The following is a 27,935-nucleotide window of genomic DNA, read 5'->3' on the forward strand; positions in this document are numbered from 1 at the left end:
AGCAATATAATGATCCAAGACAATTCCAAAGAACTTATGATGAAAAATGTTATCCATCTCCAGAGAAAGAAATGATGAAGTCTGAAAGCAAATTGAAGTGTACTTTTTAAATTTTCTTTAGTATTCTTGTTCTTTTTGGTCTGCATTTTCTTTTGCAACATGGCTAATATGGAAATGTTTTGGATGACGGCAAATGTATAATCTATATGAAATTGCTTGCATTTTCAAGGAGGGGGAAAAGAGAGAATTTGGAGCTCAACATTTTTTTTTAATGTTAAAAAAATTTATTTACATGTAATTGAGAAATAAAATGTGAAAAAATACACATCCTATCTCACAGGGGTAGAGAAGAAATACTTTGTAAGTCTTAAAACACAAAATAAATTTGAATTCTGATTACTCGTGATTTACTCAGTTAACTGATATCTTAATTACCCTCTATGTTAGGCTTTTCTCAGTTGGATTTCAATGATCTCCAAGGTCTCTCCTAAAACTAAGATCCTATAGATTCACTTCCACCTCCTTCCTTAACTGACTAACCCCTTGTTCAAAACATCTCTATTTCTGTTAAAGGCATCAGCATGCTTCTAAGACTCCCAGGTTACTAACTTTGGCAATTTTGGCATTATCCTCCACTGCTCAGTTTTCCTCAACCCACATATCTAAACAGTTGGAAAGTATCAATGACTCAATCTGCCTAACCCACCTTACAGATATCTTTTTATGTGTGGTCTTTCCCCAAGAAAATACAAGTTCCTTGAGGATAGGAACTGTCTTGCCTGGAACACAGTTAAGTTTTTTTGTTTTGTTTTGTTTTGTTTTTTTTGGTGAGGCAATTGGGGTTAAGTGACTTGCCCAGGGTCACACAGCTAATACGTGTTAAGTGTCTGAGGCCAGATTTGAACTTGGGTCCTCCGGACTCCAGGGCCAATGCTCTATCCACTGTGCCACCTAGCTGCCCCACAGTTAAGTTTTAAATAAATTCCCCATCTAGTTATGCACAGTATCTGATAGGGCCCCACTCACTATCCCTAAGGTTTCCCAAAATAAAGCAGCCCCTCCTTGGCCAATTCTTATGTTAACTTTTCCTTTATTGGAATGTCAATGCCTTGATGATAGAGGCTGAATACTTTTGTATTTTTATTCTTAATGCTTAGGAAAGTGTTTAGCATACAGTAAACATTTAATAAAAGCTTCTTTAAAATGCCCATTAATTTTTCTCCAGGCTTTGCTTAGGACTCCCTGGACTTCACCAAGTTCTAGGAGATTGACCCCTTCTCCCCTGGCACATATTATTAGGTCATTTTTCAGTTGTATACGACTTCGTGACCCCATTTGGGGTTTTCTTGGTAAAGAAAACTATTTGCCATTTCCTTCTCAGGCTCATTTGACAGATGAGGAAACTGAGGCAAAAGGGTCAAGTGATCTGCCCAGGGTCACACAGCTAGTGTCTGAGGCCAGATTTGAACTCAGGAAGATGAGTCTTTCAAACTCCAGATCCAGCATTGATCCACTATACTGGCAGATGGTAGGTGCTTAATAAACATTTATTGACTAATTCCTTTTTAGGCACACTGTTCCCCTATAAGAATATAAGATTCTTAAGGTAATGTGCTGTCTTCCTTGATGCTTGTATTTTATTCCTGGTGCTTAGCACAGTGCCTGGTACATAGTAAGCACTTAATAAATTCTTCTCTATATAACTTTTACATTCAATCATCTCTAGAGCATTTATGATATTGTTGACCACTTATTCCTAAGAGGTACCTTCTCTTCCTTCACCAACACTATACTTTCCTAGTGCTCCTCCCCTGACTATTCTAACCTCTCCTTTGATAGCTTCTCATTCTGTTTTTGGAACTCTTGGAACTGCTTCTTTTTCTACTTCTTTCTTCTCTTTCTCTCTCTCTCTCTCTCTCTCTTTTTGGTGAAGCAATTGGGGTTAAGGGACTTGCCCAGGGCCACACAGCTAGTAAGTGTTAAGTGTCTGAGGCTACATTTGAACTCAGGTCCTTCTACTCTCTTATACTCTAGTGTAAATTGCCATCCTTCATTGTAACCTCTATGCAGAACTCCAGACAAAATACCTTAAACTATGTATCTCACCTCAACTTAACATGTCCAAATCTGAGTTTACTTACTATCTGTATAGCTAGGTGGTACAATGAATAGAGTGCTAGTTTTGGAATTAGAAAGGCCTAGATATTAGCTGTCTCAGCTTGAGCAAGTCACCTAACCTCCTAATGAGGTTACATGCAACAAGCCTCATCAGTAACATAATGTGGTTAGGCCTCTAAAGTCCCTTCTAACTCTAAACCAATGATTTTATGACTCTTCTCCCTAGGCCTACCTACCCCAAGAAGTTTTCCAGTGCCATGATATGTAGGGAGCAAGACCTATTTCATCTCCTTTAGCCCAGACTACCAAGTAATTTTGGCCTCATGACCAGGTTCCCCATGATGTAAGCATCATCCTCCTGAGGACACAACGGAACTTAAGGGAAGATGAACAAGTGACCACAGACTTCTAAACCTCTGCCTATTCCTGCCTACTGTGAATGCCAACTTGGATCTCACAAGACACAACTTAGAAGGCTGAACCTCAAGAGAGGACTAGCGATTATCTAACCTTACACTTCTCTCAATGGAAACCACTCTAATCACAGATATTCTCTTGTTCTTATTTCTCAATGGTCCACTTACTTCCATTCCCTTATATTCACCCCATTCCAGTGATCCTGAACTCAGGATGACCAGTGTACAAACCTAATCTCCTTGCTCAATTTGATACTCTCTTAGGGACTATCAACCTCAATACAACCCTCCCCAGCTCCCAGATCTGCTTTTCTTTTCCATTGTACCCTCTGGAATTACTGCTCCATAATCAACATACTTTTTTTTTCATTTTAAACCTACTTTCTCACTCTTTTCACCTATTGGCCCCCATTTAGATATGGCATTCTTACAAAACTGCTTCCCTTGCCACCTTTTCCAATAATGGCTGCACTTTGTCTTATATATACCCACTCACAGGCAGGAATCTCAGAATACAGCTTGTTATACTTTTGATTACCACTTCCAGATCCTCCCTTGATCACCAACTCTAAGCAACTTCTCTTCTTCTGAGTTTTCCAAACATGTGAATTTGGCACCCAATCCAAATCCTACCAGCTATTATTTACAGACCTGTAGGACATATTTTGCTTTCTTCCTTAATGAGTTCAATGACTGGCTCAAAACCTCTCTCCTCCCAATTTTCTCTCCCTCATGAGGATAGTTTAACATACATATTTTATCAAATAACCTAAGACCCAGTTCCATAGTCTGCTTACTCTTCCTTCCAAGTCCTAACCCTGTATTTTGTTCTCATTATGACTTCCATTCCCTTCACCCCAAATTCTTTTCCAAGCTATCACTTCAGCACTGGCTACACTATTTTCCTCTTCCTATCTCAATCCCTCTGTGAGTAAGCAAATCAAACAATTAACATTTACTCAGAATTTATGATTTGCCAAGTACCATGCTAAATACTAAAGACACAAAGAAAGGTAAAAAAAAAAAAAAAAACGGTCCTTGCCCTCAGGGATCTCACAATTTAATGAAGGATAAGTAAATTGGTTCTCTGCCTTTGATTCCCTGGGGCCCTTGTCTTGTTGACAATCATTTCTTCTCAAGCCCCAACACTGGATTATTCCTACCATCTATTATCCCTGCATGTTCTGAATAGAGCTAGAGGAAATCATGGAACCATGCTGACTGGGCACACTACTAATTTATATTATCTAACCTCAAGTAGAACCTCAGTGCAATAAGGCAAACATATGATTCCTCTTTAATTGATATTCTATCCTCCTCTCTTCACCTTCTGCTCTAAACCTTCTCAACTAACCGAAAGCCTCCCACCTCACTCTTTCCCAATATCCTTAGCCAAGGAATTCCCTTCATACTTTAAAGAAAAAGTTGAAATTATTTGAGATCTTCCTCTTCTTTCCTTTCCTGCTCACTTCACACCACTCAGACAGACATTCTCCTCCAATATTTCCTCCCTCATTCTAGTCTCAGATGAAGCAGGAGGCCTTCTTGTCAGTAGAAATATTTCTACGTGCACCTTTGATCCCATCCCCTCCTGGCTTCTCTAGAAAATTGCTTCTACTGTCATCTTTTCACTTTTATCTTCAATATCTCTTTCTACACTACTAGCTCCATTTATGCTGCCTATTCATGCCTCACCTCTCCTTAAAAAATCCTCACCTAATCAGATGATCTTTGTTAGCTACCATTTATGTCTTCCCTGATTCTATGGTCAACCCTCTACCCACTACATCATGCCACCGTAGGAACCAAATTTATCTTGTTGAAGTGAATTCTACAGACCAATGAGATGCAGTAGGAGTGCTGGATTTGGAGTCAAAGGGCTTTGGTTCAAAGATGACCTTTACATCCTGGATACCAAGAATCCTTAGGGAGCTAATCCTCTCAACTTTGGATCTAATAAACTAGGGCCCAATTTAGGTGATTAGTGACTTGAATGAATGCAATCTAGCCTAGTCTTATCTATTAGCAATTCCCAAATACCAGACTAGGCCTCACCTTAACATCTCACTCAGTCAATGAACCACCTAGCTATGCAATCTTGTCATCTGCCTAGTGCTAAAAATACACCTTTCTGGGGGCAGCTAGGTGGTACAGTGGATAAAGCACTGACCTTGGATTCTGGAGGACCTGAGTTCAAATCGACCCTTAGACACTTGACACTTAACTAGCTGTGTAACCCTGGGTAAGTCACTTAACCCTCACTGCCCTGCAAAAACAAACAAAAAATACACCTTTCCCCTTCCCCTTTCCACTAAGTGTAAACACAGTAATCAAATTTAAAATACCTTGGATGTAGGAGGCAAACAAAAAAAAAAGGGTTAATAGAAAAACCTAAGATCCAAGCTCTAATTCAGATATTAGCTCCAAAAGGGAGTCAGACCCCAGTTAATGGATAACTTGCAAGTCAGGATGCTAGGTTATCTTACCCACAGTGATCAGTACCCATAACGGGACCATAAAGGGTCAGGTCATATAACAATAAGACCTTAAATAAAATGACAGGGTATAGAAATTCTAATAAAAAATGTAATGAAAAATGTAAAACTAGCCATGGGAATCAGGAAGAGACATGTGCAGAAAAAGCCAAATTTGTCCCCAGATTCACTCCAAAACACATCTCCACTGGAAAAGGTACCCGGGGGTTGCCTTAGGATCCCAGGAACTCCCCTGTACCTCCCCAATGAGACTGATAAATCAATTTATCCATACTATAAATATAACTGTCTTTTCTTTCACTATTAGAGAGATACCTTTCCACTTTTCTGGTTCTCTCCCTGTGGTCACTCACAGTATTGCAATAAAACTTGGGAAACTGAGTCACTGAGTTCTGTAATTCTTTTGGGATGACTCATGATCAATATGACCCCCAATTCTGCCCACATCACCTTTACTTCTTGAAAGCCAATGTCAATTGGCTGCCTTACTTATATATCAGCTCTCAATCCCTACGACTCTTTAGACTAAAAATTTCCTTCTATGAATGTATTATTTTCTGTTACGGAAAGCTCCTGGGTGATAGGTACTGATTCTTTTTGTAATTGCATTCTGGGCACTTAACACAATTCCTAGAAAATAATAAATTATCAATAAACATTTTTTCATTTATTTTATTTATTGTTGTAATGGTAGCTGTTTCTATTTGAGAAAACACTACTAACTGCATGATTACTCATGACCCTTGAGTTTTCAAAATCATCTCTATAGCATAAATATCTGGCTAAGAGCAATAGGCTTTATGCCAACTTTAGAAGTCAAAAAGGTAGAAAAATCTTCTAGGAATGGCAAAGACATAGGTACAGAATAAATGAGACATTCTGACAAAATTCTCCAGATAAGAGAAATTAGAAAGGGGAGGAATAGTTAGGAAGCATTTATTCAAAATCTGTTGTGGGCAAAACACTGTAGTCTAAAATATACTTTTAAGTCTGCATAGGTTTGCTCTCAAGAAAAAGCAACCTGAAATGGTCACAAGATATACCTAGACTTGACAAGATATTCATACCATCTTTCATATAAAGTCAAAAGTGTGACAATTATAATTTTCTGGTAAAATACTGATGATAGTACTTCTCTTTTTGTACTAGAAAATACGCAAATCGTATGGAGAGGGATGAAGTAGAATATCAGATGGCATGATCTTTGCAATTTAGGAAGTAAAGGGAAAGTGTGAGGAATAATTAAGTTCATATTGATCTATACCTAAAAAAAGTTTAAATCCAAGAACATATTTTTAAAAATTATTACTTGCCCAAAATCTATTCAAGACTATTTATAATATACTAAAATAACCCATTTCAACAGTTTCCCCACCACTAAAAACCTAACAGGTTATATAGCAAGTTGGTTAATGTCTTTGTGCAGAGTATGTCCTTCTATTATAAGGAGAGAAAAAAAAAGGGCCAGGGCTTACAGAGTACCAATTTTGGATGCAAAATTAACTTTCCAGTTACTTTAGTTCCAAACACATTAACTTACTCAAACTTCTACTAAAAGAATAATCCTTTGATGATTTTAAGTTATGATGTTCTAAGTTTTATCTGATGACAACTCCAGGCTCTTTGGTTCTATAATTCTATTTGTAAAAGATCTAGAAACATTTAAATGACTTTAAGAAACTTAAGAATTTGGGGGTTTAGATGTCAGTAATATGTTTTTTCTTATTGTTAAAACTTTCCAGAAATGCATTTTTTAAATCTGAAAATATCTATATGCTACATTTCATCAAAAACATGAATATTTTAAGCCTTTACTCTTGACTATCTTTGGCTAGTTCAACTCTCTAGATTTACATAGGACCAAAATAATTGAAATATGTAGTGTCAATTTTTAATGATATGTGTGTATAGTTCACAATTGCCAATTAAGTACATAAAACTACTAAATGACTTCAAAGCAAGCAAAGAAAAGGTGACCATTTCTCAAAGTAGTCAGAATTTTACAAGGAGGGAAACTGAGAGATTAATTAACTTGCTACAGTCACATTAATAGCAGCAGAGATTGTCCTAAAACCTAGGTCTCCTATAATGTCATCTTTTCCTCAGCCTGTTATTAAGATCTCCATTTCTGGCTAGCTTGAATGAAGGAAGGAAAGAAAAGAAGGTAGAAAGGAAGGGGGGAATAAAGGGAAGGACAGGGAGAGAGGAGGAGGAGGAGAGAGAAAAACACAGAGAGAGACAGAGATAGAGAGAGAGAGACAGAGACAGAGACAGATGACAGAGAGGATTTTTGCCCCTTTCTCAAATTTTCTAACACCTTTCTTCAAAAAAGAAATAACAAAGACCTTTCAGTCTTTCTGCTGGTTCCATTTCCTAACATTCTACTGTTAAACTATGTAACTTAAAATTGTGATTCAGTAAGTCCTTAAAGACTTTCCCCCCCCTTCTTTGGTTCTTCTCAGAGTTGTTTTATATGGACAATAATTCTTGTACCACTTTGACAGAGATGCTGTTTTGCCACTGAATGCCAAATATGGACCATAAATGATAATGAAGTGATTGGAAAAAGTGAGTTAAATGTCTGCAGCATACCTAAGGTTCGGGACTAGGGGGAAAAATGAACAATATCACCACTTAGTGGACCATTAGCTTGATTTAGATTTTAATACCATATTGAAGACATAATCTGTCTGCAAATCATCTGAAATAGAAGCCTAGCTTTTTTTGGCTCTGTTTTCTACTGTGAAACAGAATGGCATCCAGGTAAAAGAACTAGCTGAGTGTTTTCAGTTCTGTTTTGTCAATGAAAATTTTTGGCCTATGTACATAGTACCTTCTTCTTTGGTATCTTACCTTAATCTATTTCAACCTTTTCCTCACTGTGCAGGTTCAATAATAATATTTAAGAATATGTGTGTGCATGTGCATGCATAAGCTTTCTTTGCTAGTCATTTATATAAGGAATCTCAAGAATTTCTTCTGATACTTGGAATGTGCAAAATTTGAAGAATTTCATGGAAACATGAGCTAGTATCATATAAACTGGCATCTTAACCCCTTGGAATCTCTACCATGACTACATCAATAAAATCAATAAAAATGTACCTCTTGCCTAATATTATTCCCCAATGCAAAAGCTGAGAAATAAGCACAATTGTCAGAGATATCCACATGATCATGGAATAGCCTTTTTTTTTGAAGGGTACAGTGATTAATGTGGTGTGGGAAATCCTTTCATTGATACAAACTTGCAATTCATCTCCAGCTTAGAGACTTTGAAAGTTGCCTGGGACACTGAGTAGTTATAATTTTACCAATGGTCACAAAATTAGTATGTGTAAGAGAAAAGATTTGAATGCAGGTCTTTTTGACTCAGTGACTGAACCATTTGTTTTAATGCACACTCTGTTACTCCCTGAAGTAACTTTAAATACTGCTAAACATCTTAAAAGAAACCTACTAATTAGCAGCTTTTAAAATTAAGATACAGTAGTGAATCCAAGGTTAAAAAAAATACCAAGATAATTCTTTAATTCATCCTGAGACAAAACCTTCCCTAACCAATATTTTTAGGTAGACTAATATTTGACAGCTCTCTACTTCCTTATCTCTTTTCATTTTTCAAACCCTACCCTCTCAAAAAGGTCTTGGTAATTTCTAGGTTTATTAGTGTTTTGCTTTCCAGGTAGTGACAGGTTAGCAATGTATGTTTCCTTGTCCACAAATTCAGACCTGTAGGTCTTGTATGTCATACCCCCAATAATTCTGTTAAGTTGACTAATGTGTTTAGCCCTCTTCTAATTTGTATTTAACATAGTCTTTTTCTTTTTCTATTTTTAGGTCTTTACTGAATTTTATTTTTCCCCCAATTACCTGTAAAAATAATTTTAACGACCATTTTTAAAACTGTGTTCCAAATTCTCTCCCTCCCTCCCTGCCCACCCCCAACTCTTAAGAATGCAAGCAATTCAATATAAGTTATACATGTGTAGTCATGTAACACATTTCCACATTAGTCAGGTTGTGAAAGAAAACAGACAAAAAAAAGTAAGAAAAAGAAACTAAAAAAAATTTGCTTCAATCTGTATTCAGACACTATCAGTTCTTTCTTTAGAGATGGAATGCATTTTTTATAAGTCCTTCAGAATTGTCTTGAATCAATGCATTGCCAAGAATAGCCAAGTCATTCACAGCTGATCATCTTGCAATACTGCTGTTAAATTTGTATATAGTACATCTCATTTTGTATCAGCTCATGTAAGTCTTTCCAGGTTTTTTTTGAGAGCATCCTGCTCATCATTTCTTACAGCACAAGTGTTCCATCATAATTTCATCCCACAATTTGTTCAGCCATTCCCAAATTGATGGGCATCTCCTCAATTTCAAATTCTCTGCAGCAGAAAAGGGCTGCCATAAATATTTTTTGTACATATAGGTCCTTTAACTTTTTGTTTTTTATCTCTTTTTGGATACTGACCTAGTAGTCGCATTACTAGGTCAAAGAGTATGCAGGGTTTTATAGCCCTTTGGCCATAGTTCCAAATTGCTCTACAGAATATTTGAATCGGTTTACAACTCCACCAACAGTGTATTAATGTCTCATTTTCCCCACATCCCCTACAACATTTGTCATTTTCCTATGCTGTCCTATTATCCAATCCAATAGGTATGAGGTTGTACCCAGAATAAAGTCTTTTTAGAAGTACAATATTTTAACCCATAGAAAAAAAGTGATTGAAAGGAATTTCAATCAAGTTGATAAGAGCCTTTTAGGCAATAAGACCTTTGAGCACCCTGTAATGATATCCTATAAGGTTAATACCTCTACCTACCTACAGGGCTAATTCTAGCAGTAATGTAATCACACTGTTTAACTGTTCTGTTTTGTTTTGTTTTGTTTTGTGTTTAACTGTTCTTGATAGAATAGGGTGGAGAAATTCAAGAAAAATATGTCATACATAAGCAGGGAACAAAGCGGTGAAATCTGGTTACTTGAAAATCAAACAGGGGCCAGCTAGGTAGTGCAGTGGATAAAGCACAAGCCCTGGATTCAGCAGGACCTGAGTTCAAATCCAGCCTTAGACACTTGGTACTTACTAGCTGTGTGACCCTGGGCAAGTCATTTAACCCCCACTGCACCCAAAAAAGAAAAAAAAATGTTATTGAAAATCAAACAGGAAGTTAGTCAACAAGCATTTATTAAGGATTTACCACGTTCCAGATACTGTGCTAAATGCTGGTGATAAAAAGGGGAAAAATAGTATCCCTGCTCTCAAGGAGTATATATTCTAATGGGGCTTTCCCCCTCCCTCCCCCACCACATGTAAATAGAGTTACTACAAGATATATGCAGAGTACATGAAGGAAATCTGAAATTTACAGCTGGGGACCTGGGAAAAGACTCCTGCACAAAGTAAGATTTGAGTCCTCTTGAAGGAAACCAGGGAAACTAGGAGGTGGAAATGAGAGGACAATATTCCAGGTATGGAGACTGACTGTGCCAAAAAATGCACAGAGATGGGAGTACCTTAACTGTAGCAGATGGGAAGGTGGAACAAAGTGATCAGAAGGCTGAAAATGCAGAGAGAGACCATCTTATGAAGAATTTGAAATGCCAGACTGAGGACTTTCTTGATCCCTGAGGTAACAAGAAGTCACTGTAGCAACGTGAGTAAGAAGGTGACATAGTCAGATCTGCCCCTAAAATAAAATCCCCCTTTCATGAACTGATGCTGAGTGAGATGAGTAGAAGCAGGAGAACGTTGGACACAGTATCAACAACACTGTGTGTTGATCAACTGTGATAGACTTGATTCCTCTCAGCAATACAATGGTCCAAGATAGTTCCAAAGGATTCATGATGGAAAATGCTCTCCAAATCCAGAAAAAAAAACAAATTGTTGAATCTGGATACAGATTGAACCATACTATTTCTATTGTCTTTGTTGTTGCTGTTGTTTTTCTTTTTTTGAGGTTTTTCCTTTTGCTCTGATTCTTCTCTCATTAGATGACTAATGCAGAAATATGTTTAATGTGATAGTACATATATAGCCTATATCAGATTACTTGCTGTCTTGGGGAGGAGGAAGGAGGGAGAGAGGGAGGGGAGGGAGGGAGAAAAATTCTGAACTAGAAATCTTATAAAAACAAATGTTGAAAATTATCTCTAAATGTAACTGGAAAATAATAAAATATTTATATGGGAAAAAAAAATAAAGTCCCCATGGCAGTTGGAGGACTGACTAGAATAGGGAAAGACTTTAATAAGGGAAATCAATAAGAAATCTACTACAAAGGTCCAATAAAGGAACAAAATGACAAGGGGGGAAAAAAAAGGAAAACAATTTGTGATAAGGAAAATGCATGGGAGAGTAAACATCCTGAAGGATGGCTCAGACATAGCACAAACATAAAAGAATATCCTTCTTAATTGAGCTAATATATAACGAATCTGTTATGCTCACCTTGGTTTCAATATCTGGGTAGAGAGGAACTTCAAAATATATTTAAAATATATTTAAAATATAGCCTTCAATATTCTAAAAAAGTATGATATGATGGTTTGAATAAATTTCTAAATCCCTACTAGATATCCCCATCGAGGTATCCTATTGGAACTACTTGTTCATCATTACTAGAATGACATTTATTATCTTAAAGCTCTGCCATCTAATGACTTCCTTATCATTGCCAAAAGCACAACCATTCTTCCATACACCCTCCTGGTGTGATTTCCCACCCATCTTTAAGGCCTTTCTTCCCTTTCCTATCCTTCTTCCCATATCTAGTTAGTTAATACATCTTGGCAACTCTTTATTCATTGCCTCTTAACAGGGCTTTATACTTGACTCTTCCCCATTACAACATACAGGCTAGCTAGGTGGGATAGTAGAATCAGGAAGACATCTTTCTGATTTCAAATCTGGCCTTAGACACTTACTAGCTGCATGACCCTGGCCAAGTCACTCAACCCTGTTTGCCTCAATTCCTCAATCTATAAAATGAGCTGGAGAAGAAATGACAAACAACTACAGTATATTTGTCAAGAAAACTCCAAATGAGGTCACGAAAAATATTACCAGATTCCTTTTCCTAATCCATGGATCTGATTGTGTCATTTCAACACTTAGTTATGTTCGATAATTTCATAATTTGTCTTAAATCAGGCCCAGAGTTCTTAGCCTGATATTTAATGTCCTCCAAAACCTGGTTATCCCTAACTCAAACCCTAACTCAAAATATTCCTGGCCTGCCAAGACAAACCCAGGAACTATAATGAGTAGGACTATAAAACACCTTTCACACAAATAAAGTCAGATCTAAAAAACAGGAAAAATATTAATTGCTCATGGGTAGGTCAAGCTAATATAATAAAAATTACAATCTTACCTAAGTTAATTTATTTAGTGCTATAGCAATTAAATTATCAAAAATATTTTACAGACTGTAAAAATATTTTGATTTACTGGCCTAATTTGGGGGCTAATTTGACTAGAGGACTGATCTGGGGACTTTTGACTAACTGGCTATCTGACTGCGTTTAATTTAATAAAGTTCCACCACACTGTTCCCAAATTGATAAGCTAAAGATTAAGAAGGCTCTTAATTAAATAATCAAAGCAGAGTTAATTTATGAGATACAATTTAAAATTAAGAATACAGGGAAATAAAATGTACAACCTGACTGCATTCCTGCAGTCTCTTCCCACTTTTTTAATACAATAAGGGCCTTAGCAGCCTCTTGCCTTAGGGCATGTTCCACTTTCCCTGCTCAACTACTTTCTTTCTAACTCCAAGCCCCTTTCACTTTGTAAATCCCTCTGCTTCTAACTTTCCTCTCCTTACTCAACTGCTGAACCCCTGTGTTTCTCTCTCACCGACCTCTCCTTCCATTCTCCCAGTGCTCCAGTCTTTCTGCTCTCTTAATCTTCACTTTCTCCAATCTGTACCCCGTGCTGACCGCTTCTGTGCCCTCCGCTGCCTCCTGTCTGTCTGTCTGTCTGCTCCATCAGTCTGCCCTCTGCTGCCTTTGCCGCCCCTCTAATCTTGTCAGCCGGCCTCCCCAAGTCTAATTCCCAGGTTTATATATATTTTCCTTTTCTCCACTCAAATATTGGGACTTTTTGTGCCCCCCCCCCCAAACTAATCCGCCAGCCAGGGCTGCAGCTGCGGGGAGGGGGACGCTCGGGTGTCTCTTGCATCAGCACGGGCTACTCCAGAGCCCAGGCTGGACAAGCCCAGGATCTCTGGGATAGATCCGCTCAGGCCAGAGGGAGCTGGGGGCCTTTTCCCCTCAGCTGTCTGACCTGGCATCTCATACATCCCACAGGGCTTTTTGGCTCAGCTAAAGTGGAGGGGGAAGGGCAGTAGCACCTCCCACACAGAAGAGACCCTGAGGGCCTAAGGCTTTCTAATCTCAGCCCAAAGGTAGGGTCCCCAAATCAAAATAAATTTCCACAAGACCTAGAAAAAATAATAACAAAATTCATCTGGAAGAACAAAAGCTCAAGGAATCAATGAAAATATGAAAGAAGGTGCTCTAGCATTATCTGATCTCAAACAGAATTATAAAGTGGTAATAATCAAAATAGTGTGGTACCAGCTAAACAAATAGAGGAATAGATCTGTGGAATAGAATAGGTACAAATTCCATTATAGTAAACGACTGTAGTAATCCATATGTGACAAGCACAAAGATCCAAGCTTTTGGAACAAAAACTCATTTTTTGACAAAAATTTCTGGGAAAACTGGAAAACAGCACGGCAGAAACTAGGTATAGAACATCTCACACCATATACTAAAATAAGGTCAAAATGGGTACATGTCGGGTAGCTAGGTGGCGCAGTGGATAGAGAACTGGCCCTGGAGTCAGGAGGACCTGAATTCAAATCCAGCCTCAGACACTTGACACTTACTAGCTGTGTGACCATGGGCAAGTCATTTAACCCCAACTGTCTCACCAAAAAACAAAAACAAAAAATGGGTACATGATTTACACATAAAGGGTAATACATAAGCAAATTAGAAGGGCATGGAATAGTTTATCTGTCAGATTAATAGACAGAGGAAGAATTTAAGACCAAAGAAGATATAAAGAGCAATACATAATGTAAAATAGATTATTTTGATTACATAAAATTTAAAGGTTTTTGCACAAACAAAACTAATGTAACCAAGATTATAAGAGAAGCAGAAAACTGGGCAAGAATTTTTGAAACAAATATCTCTGATAAAGGCCTCATTTCTTAAATATATAGAGAACTGAGTCAAATTTATAAACATACAAGCCATTCCCCAATTGATCAATGGTCAAAGGATATGAACAGCCAGTTTTCAGACAAAATATGAAAAAATGCTCTAGATCACTATTGATCAGAGAAATGTGAATTAAAACAACTCTGAGGTATCACCTCACCTATCAGAGTGGCAAATATAACAAGGAAAATATTGGGTATTGGAGGGGATGTGGGAAAGCTGGGGCGCTAATCCACTCTTTGTGGAGTTGTGAACTAATCCAACCATTCTAGAGAGCAATTTGCAACAATGCCCAAAGGGCTACAGTACTGTGCATACCCTTTGATCCAGCAATACCACTGCTAGGTTTATATCCCAGAGACATCCCCCAAAAGAGAAAAAGACGTATTTGTACAAAAATATTGATAGTGGCTCTTTTTGTGGTGGCTAAGAATTGGCAATCAAAGGAATGCCCATCAACTGGGGAATGGCTAAATAAACTGTGGTATATGATGGGATTATTATTGTGCTATAAGAAATGACAAGCAGGATTATTTCAGAAAGTCCTAGAAAGAACTGTATAAACTAATGTATAGTGAAGAGCAGAACCAAGAGAAGGTTGTGCCCAGTTGACAGAAATATTGTTTGATGAAGAACTGTGAATGACTTAACTATTCTCAGCAATACAATGATCTAAGACAATCCCAAAGGACTAATGATGAAATGCACTATCCACCTCCAAAGAAAGAACTGATATTGATTGAACACAGAATGAAGTATGCTACTTTTTACTCTCTCTCATTTTTTTAATTCAAGTTTTCTTGTACAAAATGACTAATATCGTAATTTTTACATAATTGTACATGTATAACCCATATCTGATTGCTTACTGCCTAAAGGAAGAGAAAGGGGAGGGAGGGAAGGAGGAATAAAATTAAATAAAAATGTTTATTGTGTAAATAAATAAGCAAACAAATAAATCTTTGAAAAAATATTCCTGGCAAAGCTCTAATCAAATGAGGTTCCCTGTATAAATTTCATGATGATAGCATAATTTTTTTTTTTTGATGGGGGGAGGTAAGGAGGCATACCTATGATTTCATTAGCACTGGGAATCTCTGGCATGGAAACTCACTCCACAGATACGGATCTAATACTCCATCTATAACTTATGTTCTTAGAAAGTTTCCAGGAGCACTGAGAAGTTGTGACTTACCTATGTTCACAAAGTTAATATGTATAGGAAGAAAGATTGAAAATAGTCTTCCATACTCAATAGATGACCTATGCCATACTGCTTCTCTGTTACTCTGTACGTTTACTTATATTTTACCATGTACCAGGAATGTCCTCTTTCTGCCAAATCCAAATTCTATCTGTTTATATCATATCCTTTCACATCAATATAAAATGCCACCTTTTCTACTCAGGTAGAAGTGATCTCTGAATAAAAGAAGGTCAAACAAAAAAAAGTCAAATCTAGAAAGGGCCTTAGAAACCACCTTGCCCAATTCCCTAATTATACGAAAGACAAAGCTGAGACCTTAAGGATAAATGACATAGCTAGTTAAGTGCCAAAACTAAAATTCAAAACCAGGTCATTTAATGTTAAGTCCACTGTTCTTCCTGCTATGTTTCTTTTCCTATAATACTTGCATAGACTTAGCTTACATTATATTGTACTTATTCCTTGATATGTATTGTAATTTTACTGAGTGCAGTGACCTTGCATTTTACAAATATGTACATAGACATATACATAGATATACATACGTATATGTACATATGCATGTATTTTATATACATATACATTTGCTTTTTCCTCAGTACCTAAGACTGTACCTAATGGCACCAAGCACATGCTTAATAAATTTGATAAATGAATGTTCACATGTCTCATATTTAGTGATATATTATTACCACCCTGTATTATAACTCTTTAATATTTAATATATACCTTCACACTAAATATTTGTAGAATCAATTCAAAAAGCATTAATTGGATATCTACTATAAGCCAGATACTATGGTAGGAATTGTGAATACAAAGACAAAATGAAGTTGCCTATTAGGCATAAGGTAAGTATTTATGTGGAGGGAATACAGAGTTTGAGTTTTTTGGGGGGTAGAGAACACCAAAAACTGGGAAATGAACATCTGAGTGGAAAAAATGGGACCAATAAAAAAGATATTATGTAGGAAGAAATAGCAAGTATTGACAAATGACTGAATATAAGGGTGACAAAAGAAGAAAGGGTCAGAAACATTTTGAGATTGCAACCTTATTTGACTGGGAAAATGATGGTAACTTCAAATGAACAAGGGAAACTAAAAAGAGGTATAGAATTGGAGGGGAAAACAATTCCATTGTGGACATGTTGATTTTGATAGGTTTACAAGACATCTAGTTGGAAATGTCCAAAGGGTAGTTGGTGATATAAGCTTGGAGGTCAGTAAAGAAAATGGATATATAGATTTGAGAGTAATCTGCATAAAGAAAATAAAGAAACCTTGGGAGATGATGATTTCTTATTTAAAAAGTAATAAACAGTAACATTTTTACATCTCAAGGGTCAGTGGAGACATAGTAAGTTCCTCAACCAAATAAAAGAAATGACTAGCTGTCCAAGAAATTACAATTCCTCTGAAATAGTATTCTAAAATATATCCAAATGCTACTATCCCCATGTATCCAAAACTAGTCCATTCAATAGCCATGGTTATACTTCTTAGGTCCAGGAGCCAGTTTCTAGTGCCTTCTGAATACTATTCTCATTTAATTTCAATGGCTTTTGCTAGACAGCTTCTAAGTGTTCCCAGGCCTACCTCTTTTTCATTGCAAAGTGTTCCCAAAACCTACCCAAATAACTAAAACCTTACCTTTCCATAACTGCAGAGGAACTATTTTCCAACTTTAAAAAATGAAGTAACATATTAAATTTGAATTATGACTAATAGAGAAAAACACAAGCCCAAAGGAAAAGTATCCTTTTATAAAGGAATGATGGTATATTCCCTCCAATTTTTTTAAACATATCCTGTGTATTTGTCTGTATGACATTTATTATTTTGTGTTTAAATTGAATTTCAACAACAAAAAGTTTTCTTCAATGACAATAAGGTTGGCCTGACTCTTTTATGAGCATTTTATAAAGTGGTACAATACTTCCTTACAGCAGATAGTCACAGGTCCCTGCTGTGAAGGTTAAGTCTCTAAGGTTGTTGATATACTTTAAGGTTTTTATTTTTTTTTTCTTTTTTGTTTGTTTGTTTGTGGGGCAATTGGGGTTAAGTGACTTGCCCAGGGTCACAGAGATAGTAAGTATTAAGTGTCTGAGGCCGGATTTGAAATCAGGTCCTTCTGAATCCAGGGCTGGTGCTCTATCCACTGAGCCACTTAGCTGCCTCGTTGATATACTTTAAAAGAAAAGACAAACCAGACATAACTTCCCTAGAATAAAATAGTTTTTACTTCTGTCATAAAAATTATATATGTTTCTTTCTATACTTGTCCCTTTCACAGGAGAAGCTGATAAAAAGAGGAATCATTTCCATTTAGTCTGATCTATACAACACCCAACATAATGTCATGTGATTTTAATTGTTTAGTAAATACTAGAGAACATTATAATTTAGACTATGAACAGAACCACATGTGAAGCAATGGGTTGTACCATTATTCTGTTCAGTCTCGTAGTTTTCCTGACATCCTTTTCTTATGCTCCCCTAATATTTTTAGATGTCCATTTTGTGATATGAAATAAGAATCAACTCCCATTCGCTTTTCATTTGTTGAATTCCTAGAATCCTTTAATATCCAACTCAAAAGCAATATCCTCATGAAGTTTTCTGATACCCTAGTTGTTCATGACTTTCCCTCTAAGATCTCACAGTATTTTGTTTCATTACAGTCACTCCTTGACAAGGGGGGAGAGGGAAGTAGTAGGAATTTTTTTATAGCATGGGACTGCTTATTGTGAATTATGAAATTATATTTGGAATGGTATATATTGACTGTTAACCAACTTAGTCTCAATGGATGATGGTCTTAGAAATTTTATTTTGTAGTAGGGGTTAATATATAATAAGAGATGACCATCTCTTAGTCTTCATGCTTATAGCAACTGGCCAGTGTTGTTTTCCTAGGTGTCTGAGTAAACTTTCAATGAGTAATTCCAGAATAGAATTATTTTCTAGCTTTCTAACTGTACATATTTATACCAAGATGTGTTTAGACTCTTGGAGAAAAAGACAAAGAAAAGAAAGAAAAGGATATTGAGTAAATTTGTAAATGCCTGGTAAACTTTATTATTGTGACACCAGGAGAATAATCATAACAGCCCCAAGCATGATTAGTGAAATTTGATATAAAATCTTATGGGTTGATAACTGATATTATTTGAGTCTGATTCCAAATATGACTGTTCTGAAATTAAATTAAGCCAATGATCCATAATGCCTGCAGTACTATGAGATGACAGCTATGAACTACACATAGAGTCTTGTCTTAGGGAAAAGTAGGGAGAGCAACTTTTGGTATGGGCTGAGGTAGGACTCTCCTGATTTGATCTTCCCAGAGTGATATTTTCCTCTTGAATGGAAAGTGTTTCCAAATGACCATAATTCTAAGCTTGGCTGTGACATTCTGTAAGTACAATTGGATGCCTATATGACTCTTGCCTGGAAATGACATCAAGTTAGGAGAACATTCTTCCTTTCAAGACAAATTTCTGTAATGATTGCAGGTGGTCAGTAGAAGATATTAATACAATATTAAATCTTTATTTCACAGGCTAATGCTGGAATACATCTGAGCTACCATAATAAGATGTTAAGTGTGTAAGATCAAAGCTATTCAACTTTGGATTATACTCCTTTCCACATCCTAAACAACTAAGTAGATGAGTACTTGGGCTTGTCACCTGTCACATGGTAGTTATGTATTTATGTGTAAGATTACATCCTTGAAAAAAATTTAAAATATAAACAAATTACACAAGAGTCAGAAGAGGATTTGAGAGCAATGGTCTATGTGGATGTACTATCTCATTCATTTCACCCCACAACTGAACATACAACTCATTTGATATGGAATTATTAGTGTATTCAGACATCCCATCAAAATTCTTTGTTACAACTGGAGTAAAATAAGCATCTCTTAGGTAAATTCATTTGTGTGGCCATTAAACTTGGGCATAGGAGTTAACCATTTACAAAAAATGTTGTTACCTATGTGCTCCTTTATAGGATTAGATTCTTAGCAGCATCTCATACTTTTAAGGAAAGAATGGGCAGCTTGGCAACTGAGACTTGAATCCCAACTGAAGAATGAAATAGATGAACACCAGAACATAAATGCCAATTGAAAAGCACTTTTAGCCTTAACTTGCATAACTACATTGGTAAATATAATTTTTTTAATCAGAAGGGCTTATTTTACATGTCAGATTCTTTTAGATTCTCCCTTCAGCTTGCTGGCAGTATCTAAATCAGGTAGCTGTTTTAGATAAAAGTAGGAGCAAAAAAGGGCATGGAAGAACATAAATTCTTTGGTCTAGGGGTTCCCAATTTGATGTTATTAGAACCATAAGGTCTGAGCTAGTTTTTACCACATGACCTAGTTATTGGCAAAGCAAAATTAAACTGACTTAAATTGAATTGAGATCTGTTTTGCCAGAATTTTTTTTTTAAGTGAGACAACTGGGGTTAAGTGACTTGCCCAGGGTCACACAGCTAGTAGGTGTTAAGTGTCTGAGGCCGTATTTGAACTCAGGTCCTCCTGACTCCAGGGCCGGTGCTCTATCCACTGCGCCACCTAGCTGCCCCAGAATTTTTTAACAGTGATATCTCTACAGGTAACTTAAAATGGAAAAGCAGATCTGCTAGAAGAAGCTACTATGAAGACAGGCCTATTCCAGAATGACAGCAGTAGGAGATATTCTCAGAAACCAGATAGCTAAATGAAATGTCTGAGCCCTAAGATATGAGGAACTGATGAAATGGGAGTGGAAATGTGTTACTGAGAAAGAGACTGTTTGCCTTTTCCTTCTTACTCCTTTTCCATGAACTATTGCTCTTTTAAGACCTGCTTCCCCAAGGGGACTACCCCTAACAGTTCATGTCAATGCATCAAGTCTATCTCTCTCACTCTTCCCCACTAACACTATTCCCATGATAGTAAAACACTTAAACCTCGCAGGTAAAAACCCTTGATGAAGTGCTTAGTAACTTCAGGTCTTTTTGTATCCTGGTGAGTCACTCCTCAGATTTTATAACTGTCCCATCAGTTAGTGGTTCATTGAAGAAACTATATCTCTTACTGAATCAAAAGGGGCAAGGTGGGAGGGAATTAGGGAAATTGATTTTGATGCTGTATCATTTGATTAGTAATATTAATCTGTATCATTCCCTTTTATGTTAAAACTTTCATCTCTTAGCTCAAAAGAGACATCTCCCATTCTACCAGAGGAATGCAATAACTCTGAGCCTTCAAGGCATCTACCTAAGCAGGGACCCTCAATTTATTTATCCCATAAACAAAACCAATTTGAGTTACTCCATGCTACTAAGAAGTGACTCTTGTGTCCTTGACTTCAAATCAAAGTTGGGGCAACTTGGCCTCCCAAGGAGAAAGAACCAGGGAGATCCAAGTGGGGTGGTTTTCTTTGCCCAGATTACTAAGAGCTGTTGAATTTCATGATCAGGCCTTATTCCTCAGCAGATCCCTTCCCCACTCCCCAAATAAAGTAATCAGGAGGAGTTGAGAGCTCTTAGTACATGTCCTCATTAACTGTCTACCAATCTGGGTTGCCTTTTTCTTCTCAGGGGAGGTCCCAAAAGTAAGCTGTCAGGAAGACCTGGATTCATGGTTGCTGAGGACACTCCCTTGGCATCTCTGATCACTAAGAGAGACCCCTGACCTTGATTTATTGGTGATTTGCCAGCCTTACTAATAAACTGATAATTCATACCAGAACTTTGTAACTTGGAATTTTATTCGCAATATTTCCTTTAAAGTTCCAACTCAAATCCCACCCTCTAAAAGAAGTCTTCCCATTCCAGTGCTTTCCTTCTATTATCTCTGACTTTTCTCACATATATATATAAAACTTTGTACATATTTATTTACATGTGTGTCTCCCCCCCATTAGATTGGAAACTCCTAGAGTGTAGGGACTATCTTTTGCTTCTTTTTGAATTTATACAAATCTTTCTAGTGGTTTATTAGACCAATCCCATGAATTCTGTAGTTATTTACAATAGGATTTCTCATTCTAATTCCTCTTGAATTTTGTTATTATTGTATAGAAACACTATTGATTTTTGAGGATTTATTCTGTAATCTACAAATCTGCTAAAGTTAGTAATTGTCTCAATTTATATCTTTGCTGATTTACTTAGATTATCCAAGTACATCATCATATCCACAAATCATCCACAAATAAAAATGACTATGTTCTTCTTACTTATATTTAGGTCTTTAACTTCTTTTCTTTTTTGTGCATTACTACTGTTTTATTTCCAGAAATATATGAAATAATAGTGGGGAGGGTAAGCATCCTTGCTTTACTCTCATATTTTTTCTGGACCATGGCTTAAACTACAGCAATAATGAGTCCTAGCTATGAATGCAGCACAGGTAACAAGGGATGGTAATGATGAATTAGGTAATCTTGAAAACCTAGTCAAAAGAGAGGAAGGAGAAGAAAATTGCCCAAGTGTATTCATCATGCAAGATACAAGAAAGAATAGTTACAATGTAGAAAAAAGGATAGTACTAGAAACATAATTTCATAAGAGAAAAATCTAAGAAAGGAGTTATTTAAAAATTCTGTGAATTGAGTATCTAACCAGAAGCCTCAGATGTCATTGCTAAAGACCAGTGTGCCTGAAACTATTGGGGGTGTGAGAATATTATTAATATTACAGAGGCCCCCTGCTGTGTGAGCATGTGACCACCCTCAACCAATCAGCTTGAAGCAGTGTGTAAGGCAGTTGGTTTGGTCAGTTGGTTTTGGGAGTTGGTGGTTGGAACCTCATGGGATTGGCAGCTCTGATGTCTCCTTGAAGGTAGTTAGGGGTTTTCCTATTCTTTCATAGACACTTGTTCTCTCTTTGTTTACCTCTAATATATTTTAATACGTGTTTAATACCTAAACTGTTAAACTGTTGTCCCAGTTAGCGGACAGGTAGGATGACCACACACATTTCGTTTTACTGTTACAGTTTTGGCGAGCCAGGTAGGAGCTGAATTTGCAATCTTCTGATTTTCACGTTGTGTAAGAAATTTTCTCCTATTTCCATGTGCCTGTCCCTTTAAGTTTTCAAATGGATCTTTTCAACCTCCTAAGTACTTTAGTCTGGTTAATCAGACAAGCTGAGGTTAAGAACATGGTTTAAACTTGGTCAATTTGAATTTGAATATTCTATTCCTATTTTTATTTTTACCTTTTTTTGTTTTGTGGTAAGGAAAGTTTTGAATATCAAGGAGAGGATTAGTAATAGCATACACCTGGGGCAGTTAGGTGGCGCAGTAGATAGAGCACCAGCCCTGGATTCAGGAGGACCTGAGCTCAAATCTGGCCTCAGACACTTAACACATACTAGCTGTAACTGCAGCCATGAAATTTAAAAATGCTTCCTCCTTGAATGGAAAGGTATGACAAATCTAGACAGCATGCTACAAAGCAGAAACATCACCTTGCTAACGAAAGGTCTGTATAGTTAAAGTTGTGGTTTTTTCCAGTAGCAATGTATGGCTATAAGAGTTTGAATATAAGAAAAGCTGAGTGCTGCAGAATCAATGCTTTTGAATTGTACTACTGGAGAAGACTTTTGAGAGTCCCTTGGACAGCAAGGAGATCAAATCAGTTAATACTTAAAAAAATTAATTCAGGCTATTCACTAGAAGGCCACTTACTGAAACTGAAGCTTAAGTACTTTGGCTACATAATAAGACAGAACTCAATGGAAAAGACCCTGATGCTGGGAAAGATTGAAGGCAAAAGGAAAAGGTGATGGCAGAGGATGAGATGGATAGTGTCAAAGAAACAATGAACAGGAAGCTTGACAGACTTTGAGAGGACAGAAGGGCCTGGAGTGTTATGGTCCATGGGGTCATGAAGAGTTGGACATGACTGAACAACTGATAACAACATGTGATTTTGTTACTTTATTTATAACAAGCATAAAATATGAGTATATATAGTGATATTCAAAAATAGATGTTTAAGTAGTTTGCAAGAGACCCATCCATAAGACATAAATCATTATTCTCAAACTAAACTAGAGAAACAATGCATCCATGTAAATAAGGGAAGAGAATTTTTTTTTTTTTTGGTGAGGCAATTGGGGTTAAGTGACTTGCCCAGGGTCACACAGCTAGTGAGTGTTAGGTGTCTGAGGCCGGATCTGAACTCAGGTCCTCCTGAATCCAGGGCTGCTGCTTTATCCACTGTGCCACCTAGCTGCCCCATGGGAAGAGAATTTTTAAAATAAATTACAAGTGTATAAATCCAGAAAAAGGTAAGGATCAGGCCTGGACCTATGATTTCACTATTACAGGGAACTTCCAGATGAGGAATCTCCATAAACCAATGAAAGTCAGCCCATTTTCTGGAATTGAGGTATCTTGTACAGAGTGACATAGAGCCACTATGTGTCAAGAAGCAGAACTCAAGCCTGGAGTTGAGTCTAACTCCCTATTGATGCCATAACACTGTTTCTCCAAATGTAGAAAAAAATGGCATAAAAATAGAAGACATATGACATTTCCCCCTCCCTTTCATTTTACCTGTAGTGTAAGCCTCTTAACTGCATTCCATACTATCCCAATAAACTCTTTCATTCTTTCCTCAGTACTTCTGCAGGTTTCAGTTGTGCTCATCATGGCTTTCACTGGTACTGACAATGGTCGTGATTCTATAGAAAAAAAAATTTATTTGTCTGAAATAAGTTTTGTGAGTTCAGAAATAGATATCTATTTTTTTTTTTCAAGATATCTTTCCTGGAAACTATGAAATTCAATGTTTTATAACCTAAAATGACGGATCTTGGCAAATGTTGGGTCTTAATTGACATTTGTAACATTTGGCACAATATAGAATTCAAATTAAATAATACCTAAATTCATTCAACATTGTCATGAGAAGAGCTATTCCCATAAGTGAATTTTCCTAATTACTGAAACTTGTCCTTTTATATTTCAAGGATTCTTTTAGTTTAGCCATGTTCTTCAGAAAATATCCTAAAATATATTAATATATTCCCCTGCTTTATACAATAATATAATAGGAGGGAAGGAAGGAGAAAAGGAAAGAATGAAGAATGACAGAAGGATAGAAGGAAGGCAATCAGGGAGGGAAAGAAGGAAAGGAGGTAGAAAGGAAAGGAGGGAGGAAGAAAGGAAGGGAGGGAGAAAAACATTCATTAAACACCATTTGCTAGGCATGGTGCTAAGCCAGGGGAGGGCAGGGAGGAATGGGAGGGATACAAATACAAACAAAAAGACAATCCCAGCACTCAAGGAACTTACATTCTAATGGAAGAAAGACACATAAAAGAGAGCTGAAAAAGAGAAAGGAGGACACTTAAATACTTTAAGGTATATGCCACAGGCTCTTAGAGGTTGTCTCCTGCACTGGGCACACTGCCAGAATGTTTTTAGCTCATTTTCAAGAGCACACTCTGCACATGAACAGTCCTGAGAGATCCTATTGTTACTCAACTAGTACTCAACTACTTAAGTTCCAAGAGGGGAATATTGGGAACAATGACCCTCATGCCTTGAAAAGTATTCCTTTTTAAAGTGATTTGTACCTTTATTGCTTGGAAATTCAGGCCTAAGATTAAAAAAAAAATCAGGGCCAACTTAAATCCAGTAGCAACCAGATCCCACAGCAGTGGCAATGTTGTAGCACTGAGGAAACACATGCCCAATGGCCTATCACTGCAGCTCCAGGGCTGGACCTGCACAGGAGCTGGAGGCAGGGACATGTAGTGAAATGTAAAGAAAACTGGATGAAATCTACATCTGAATCTGAGCTAAATCACTTCCTGCTATATGTCTATAGGAAAAATACTTAACTTCCCTGACTCTCAGTTTCTCCATCAATAAAATGGAGATGAAAATGTCTCAAAGGATGTTTTAGAGGACAGAGTGCCAGGCCTAGAGTCAGGAAGATTGATCTTCCTGAGTTAAAACATGAGCTCTGACACTTACTAGCTGGATGACCCTGGGCAAGTCACTTAACCTTGTTTGTCTTGGTTTGTCTGTCTGTCTTTTTTTTTTTTGCAGGGTAATGAGGGTTAAGTGACTTGCCCAGGGTCACACAGCTAGTAATTGTCAAGTGTCTGAGGCTGGATTTGAATTTGAATTCAGGTCCTACTGAATCCAGGGCTGGTGCTCTATCCACTGCGCCACCTAGCTACCCCCTCAGTTTGTCTCTGTAAAATGAATTGTACAAGGCGATGGCAAGTCACTCCAATATCTTTGATCTCATTGACAGTTTTCCAGAGTCTGGTATCTGCCTTTTAGGATTTTTTATGAAGTTCTTTAGCCAGACTGAACTAAATTAAAAAGAATTCAGGGCACATACATTTTGTTTTAAGCATCAGACTATGTTTACTTAAAGTAGGAAACACCCTAATTAGCAAATTAGTACCTAATAGTTCTTCTCTGAAACTAAATCTCTTAAGGCAAAGGCAATTTTAACATTTTTTTTCATCATTAAATCAAATATTAATCTAGGTTATGGTAACTGAAAAATATTCTGAAATTAAATCCAATTCCATATTTTAAACAATAGCAATTTCATATAGAGAAAAAAAGCTAAAAGTGACAAATTAATTCCTCCACATTTTAAATCAACTTTCCAGTTTCTATAGAGTATGTTTCCTCTCTTGTATGTCAGCTTAATTCCATCTGGTTTATAAGGAAAGTACAAAGAGGTGATCTAATTTATACTGAAAGGAGAGAATTGGAGTATGTCTATAATGACTGCCTTAATCTTTAATCTTAGAAATGTTTTTTTTAAACATTTGAAAAAATGAACAAAAAAGATTTTTACAATAGTCTAGGAATTCTTGGCTATATTATGATGGCAGTCTTTTACAACATAATAATCCTGACCACTAGATTTTTTTTTTTTAAGATTTTCAATAATAGGGAAAGAAATCTAGTTTAGGGTTAATTTCACAAAAGAACAGTGATACACAAAGTTAAGTGTTTCTGGATAGTTAAGTGATTCATAGTTAAGTGATTCTGGAACTACATCTGCATTCATTATCATGCAAAAGAACCATGTGTATTGTGTGCACTGTAGAGTCTGGTATAACATAATAATTCTTATACACAAATTAGAAATCTTAAAAAGCCATGAGCTGCATATAAAAGAGCCACATGTGGTATCACTGTAAAAGAATAATTATTCTTCTAAATTTGTGATTTAGCCAACAGAATTACAAAACCATAAAGGAAGAAAAATATTTTTCCCACTTATAAAGAAACAACTTCATAAATATTATTTCTTTTTAAACATGTCCAATTATTATTGGCAAAATGCCTGTGATAAGTTTTAGCCTATTGTTTTTTTTAAAACATGGCTCTTCTTATAGGTTTGGAATAGCTTTTGCTTTCAAATATTTTGTATTTTATAACATTTAATGAGAGACAAATGGCTGACATTAGAATGGTATTTCTGAAAAGAAATTATAACAAATTCTACAAGAAGGTATAACATAGACAGGCAAGTGCTATGCAAAGGAACTCTTATAACTCTGCCAGTCTTCATCCATAACACTAGTCTTGTTCAAACTCTATACTATTTCTAAGCAATGACTTCCAGCTGTGTCCAAATGTCTGGTAGATTTATAATATTTCTACTAAGGACTACAGTGCTATCATTTTAAAAACTGCAGCAGTCAAGAAAACAACATATTTATTGACTCACAAGAGCAATAGCTCTTTGTATACAAAGTCACCATTAAAAAAAGGGGGGGGGGATTTAATTCTTTTGTGTTTATATTGCCTAGATTTCTCCCATAACCTATTTACTCCTCCCCTTCCTGAGAGGCATCTTGAAAAAAAAAATTTTTTTCCAGATTCAGCAAAACTGATTGATATATGAAAAACAATAAAAATGTCCATATAAATTGATCCCTTCTCCATCTCAGCAAAGGTGGACTATGTGGCATAGTGGAAAGAGTGCCAGGCCTGCAGACAGGAAGACTCATCTTCCTGAGTTTAAATCCAGTCTCAGATACTTAACTATCTCTGTAACCCAGGGTAAGTCACTTAACCCAGTTTGCCTCAGTTCCTCATTTGTAAAGAGAAGGAAATGGCAAATCACTCCTGTATCTTTTCCAAGAAAACCCCAAAGAAGGTCATGAATAGTCAGACAACTGAAAAATGACCGAGCAACAACAGCAAAAAATGTTGTACAGGCCCTGCCATCCTTTCACAACTCTACAAAAAAGTGTCAGGTGTTTTCTTACCATGGGCAAGGAACTAAAGAATGGAGTGGTACTGGGGTAGGTGTGGTACCAGAACTAAAAGAGGATTGGAATCCAGCTGGGGTCAGTCCTAACTCTCCAAAAGCTACTTAGGAAAAGATGAGACTTGTGAAAAGTAAATTCCCCAACACAAGAGAAGCCTGGGACAATCTTGGGATC

At 36.7% G+C, this 27,935-nt stretch overlaps 1 protein-coding gene across 1 annotated transcript in view; it reads right to left on the minus strand.

Annotated features, from left to right (window-relative positions):
- Positions 1-27,935, minus strand: part of VPS13B (vacuolar protein sorting 13 homolog B) — a 996,174-nt gene that overhangs the window by 513,483 nt on the left and 454,756 nt on the right. Inside the window, exon 22 of the mRNA XM_043982862.1 lies at positions 24,058-24,185. Coding sequence (XP_043838797.1) covers positions 24,058-24,185 — 128 coding nt within the window. The remainder of the gene's footprint in view (positions 1-24,057; positions 24,186-27,935) is intronic.

Source organism: Dromiciops gliroides, chromosome 1 (genome assembly GCF_019393635.1).
Source record: "Dromiciops gliroides isolate mDroGli1 chromosome 1, mDroGli1.pri, whole genome shotgun sequence".
Taxonomy (NCBI): Eukaryota; Metazoa; Chordata; class Mammalia; order Microbiotheria; family Microbiotheriidae; genus Dromiciops; species Dromiciops gliroides.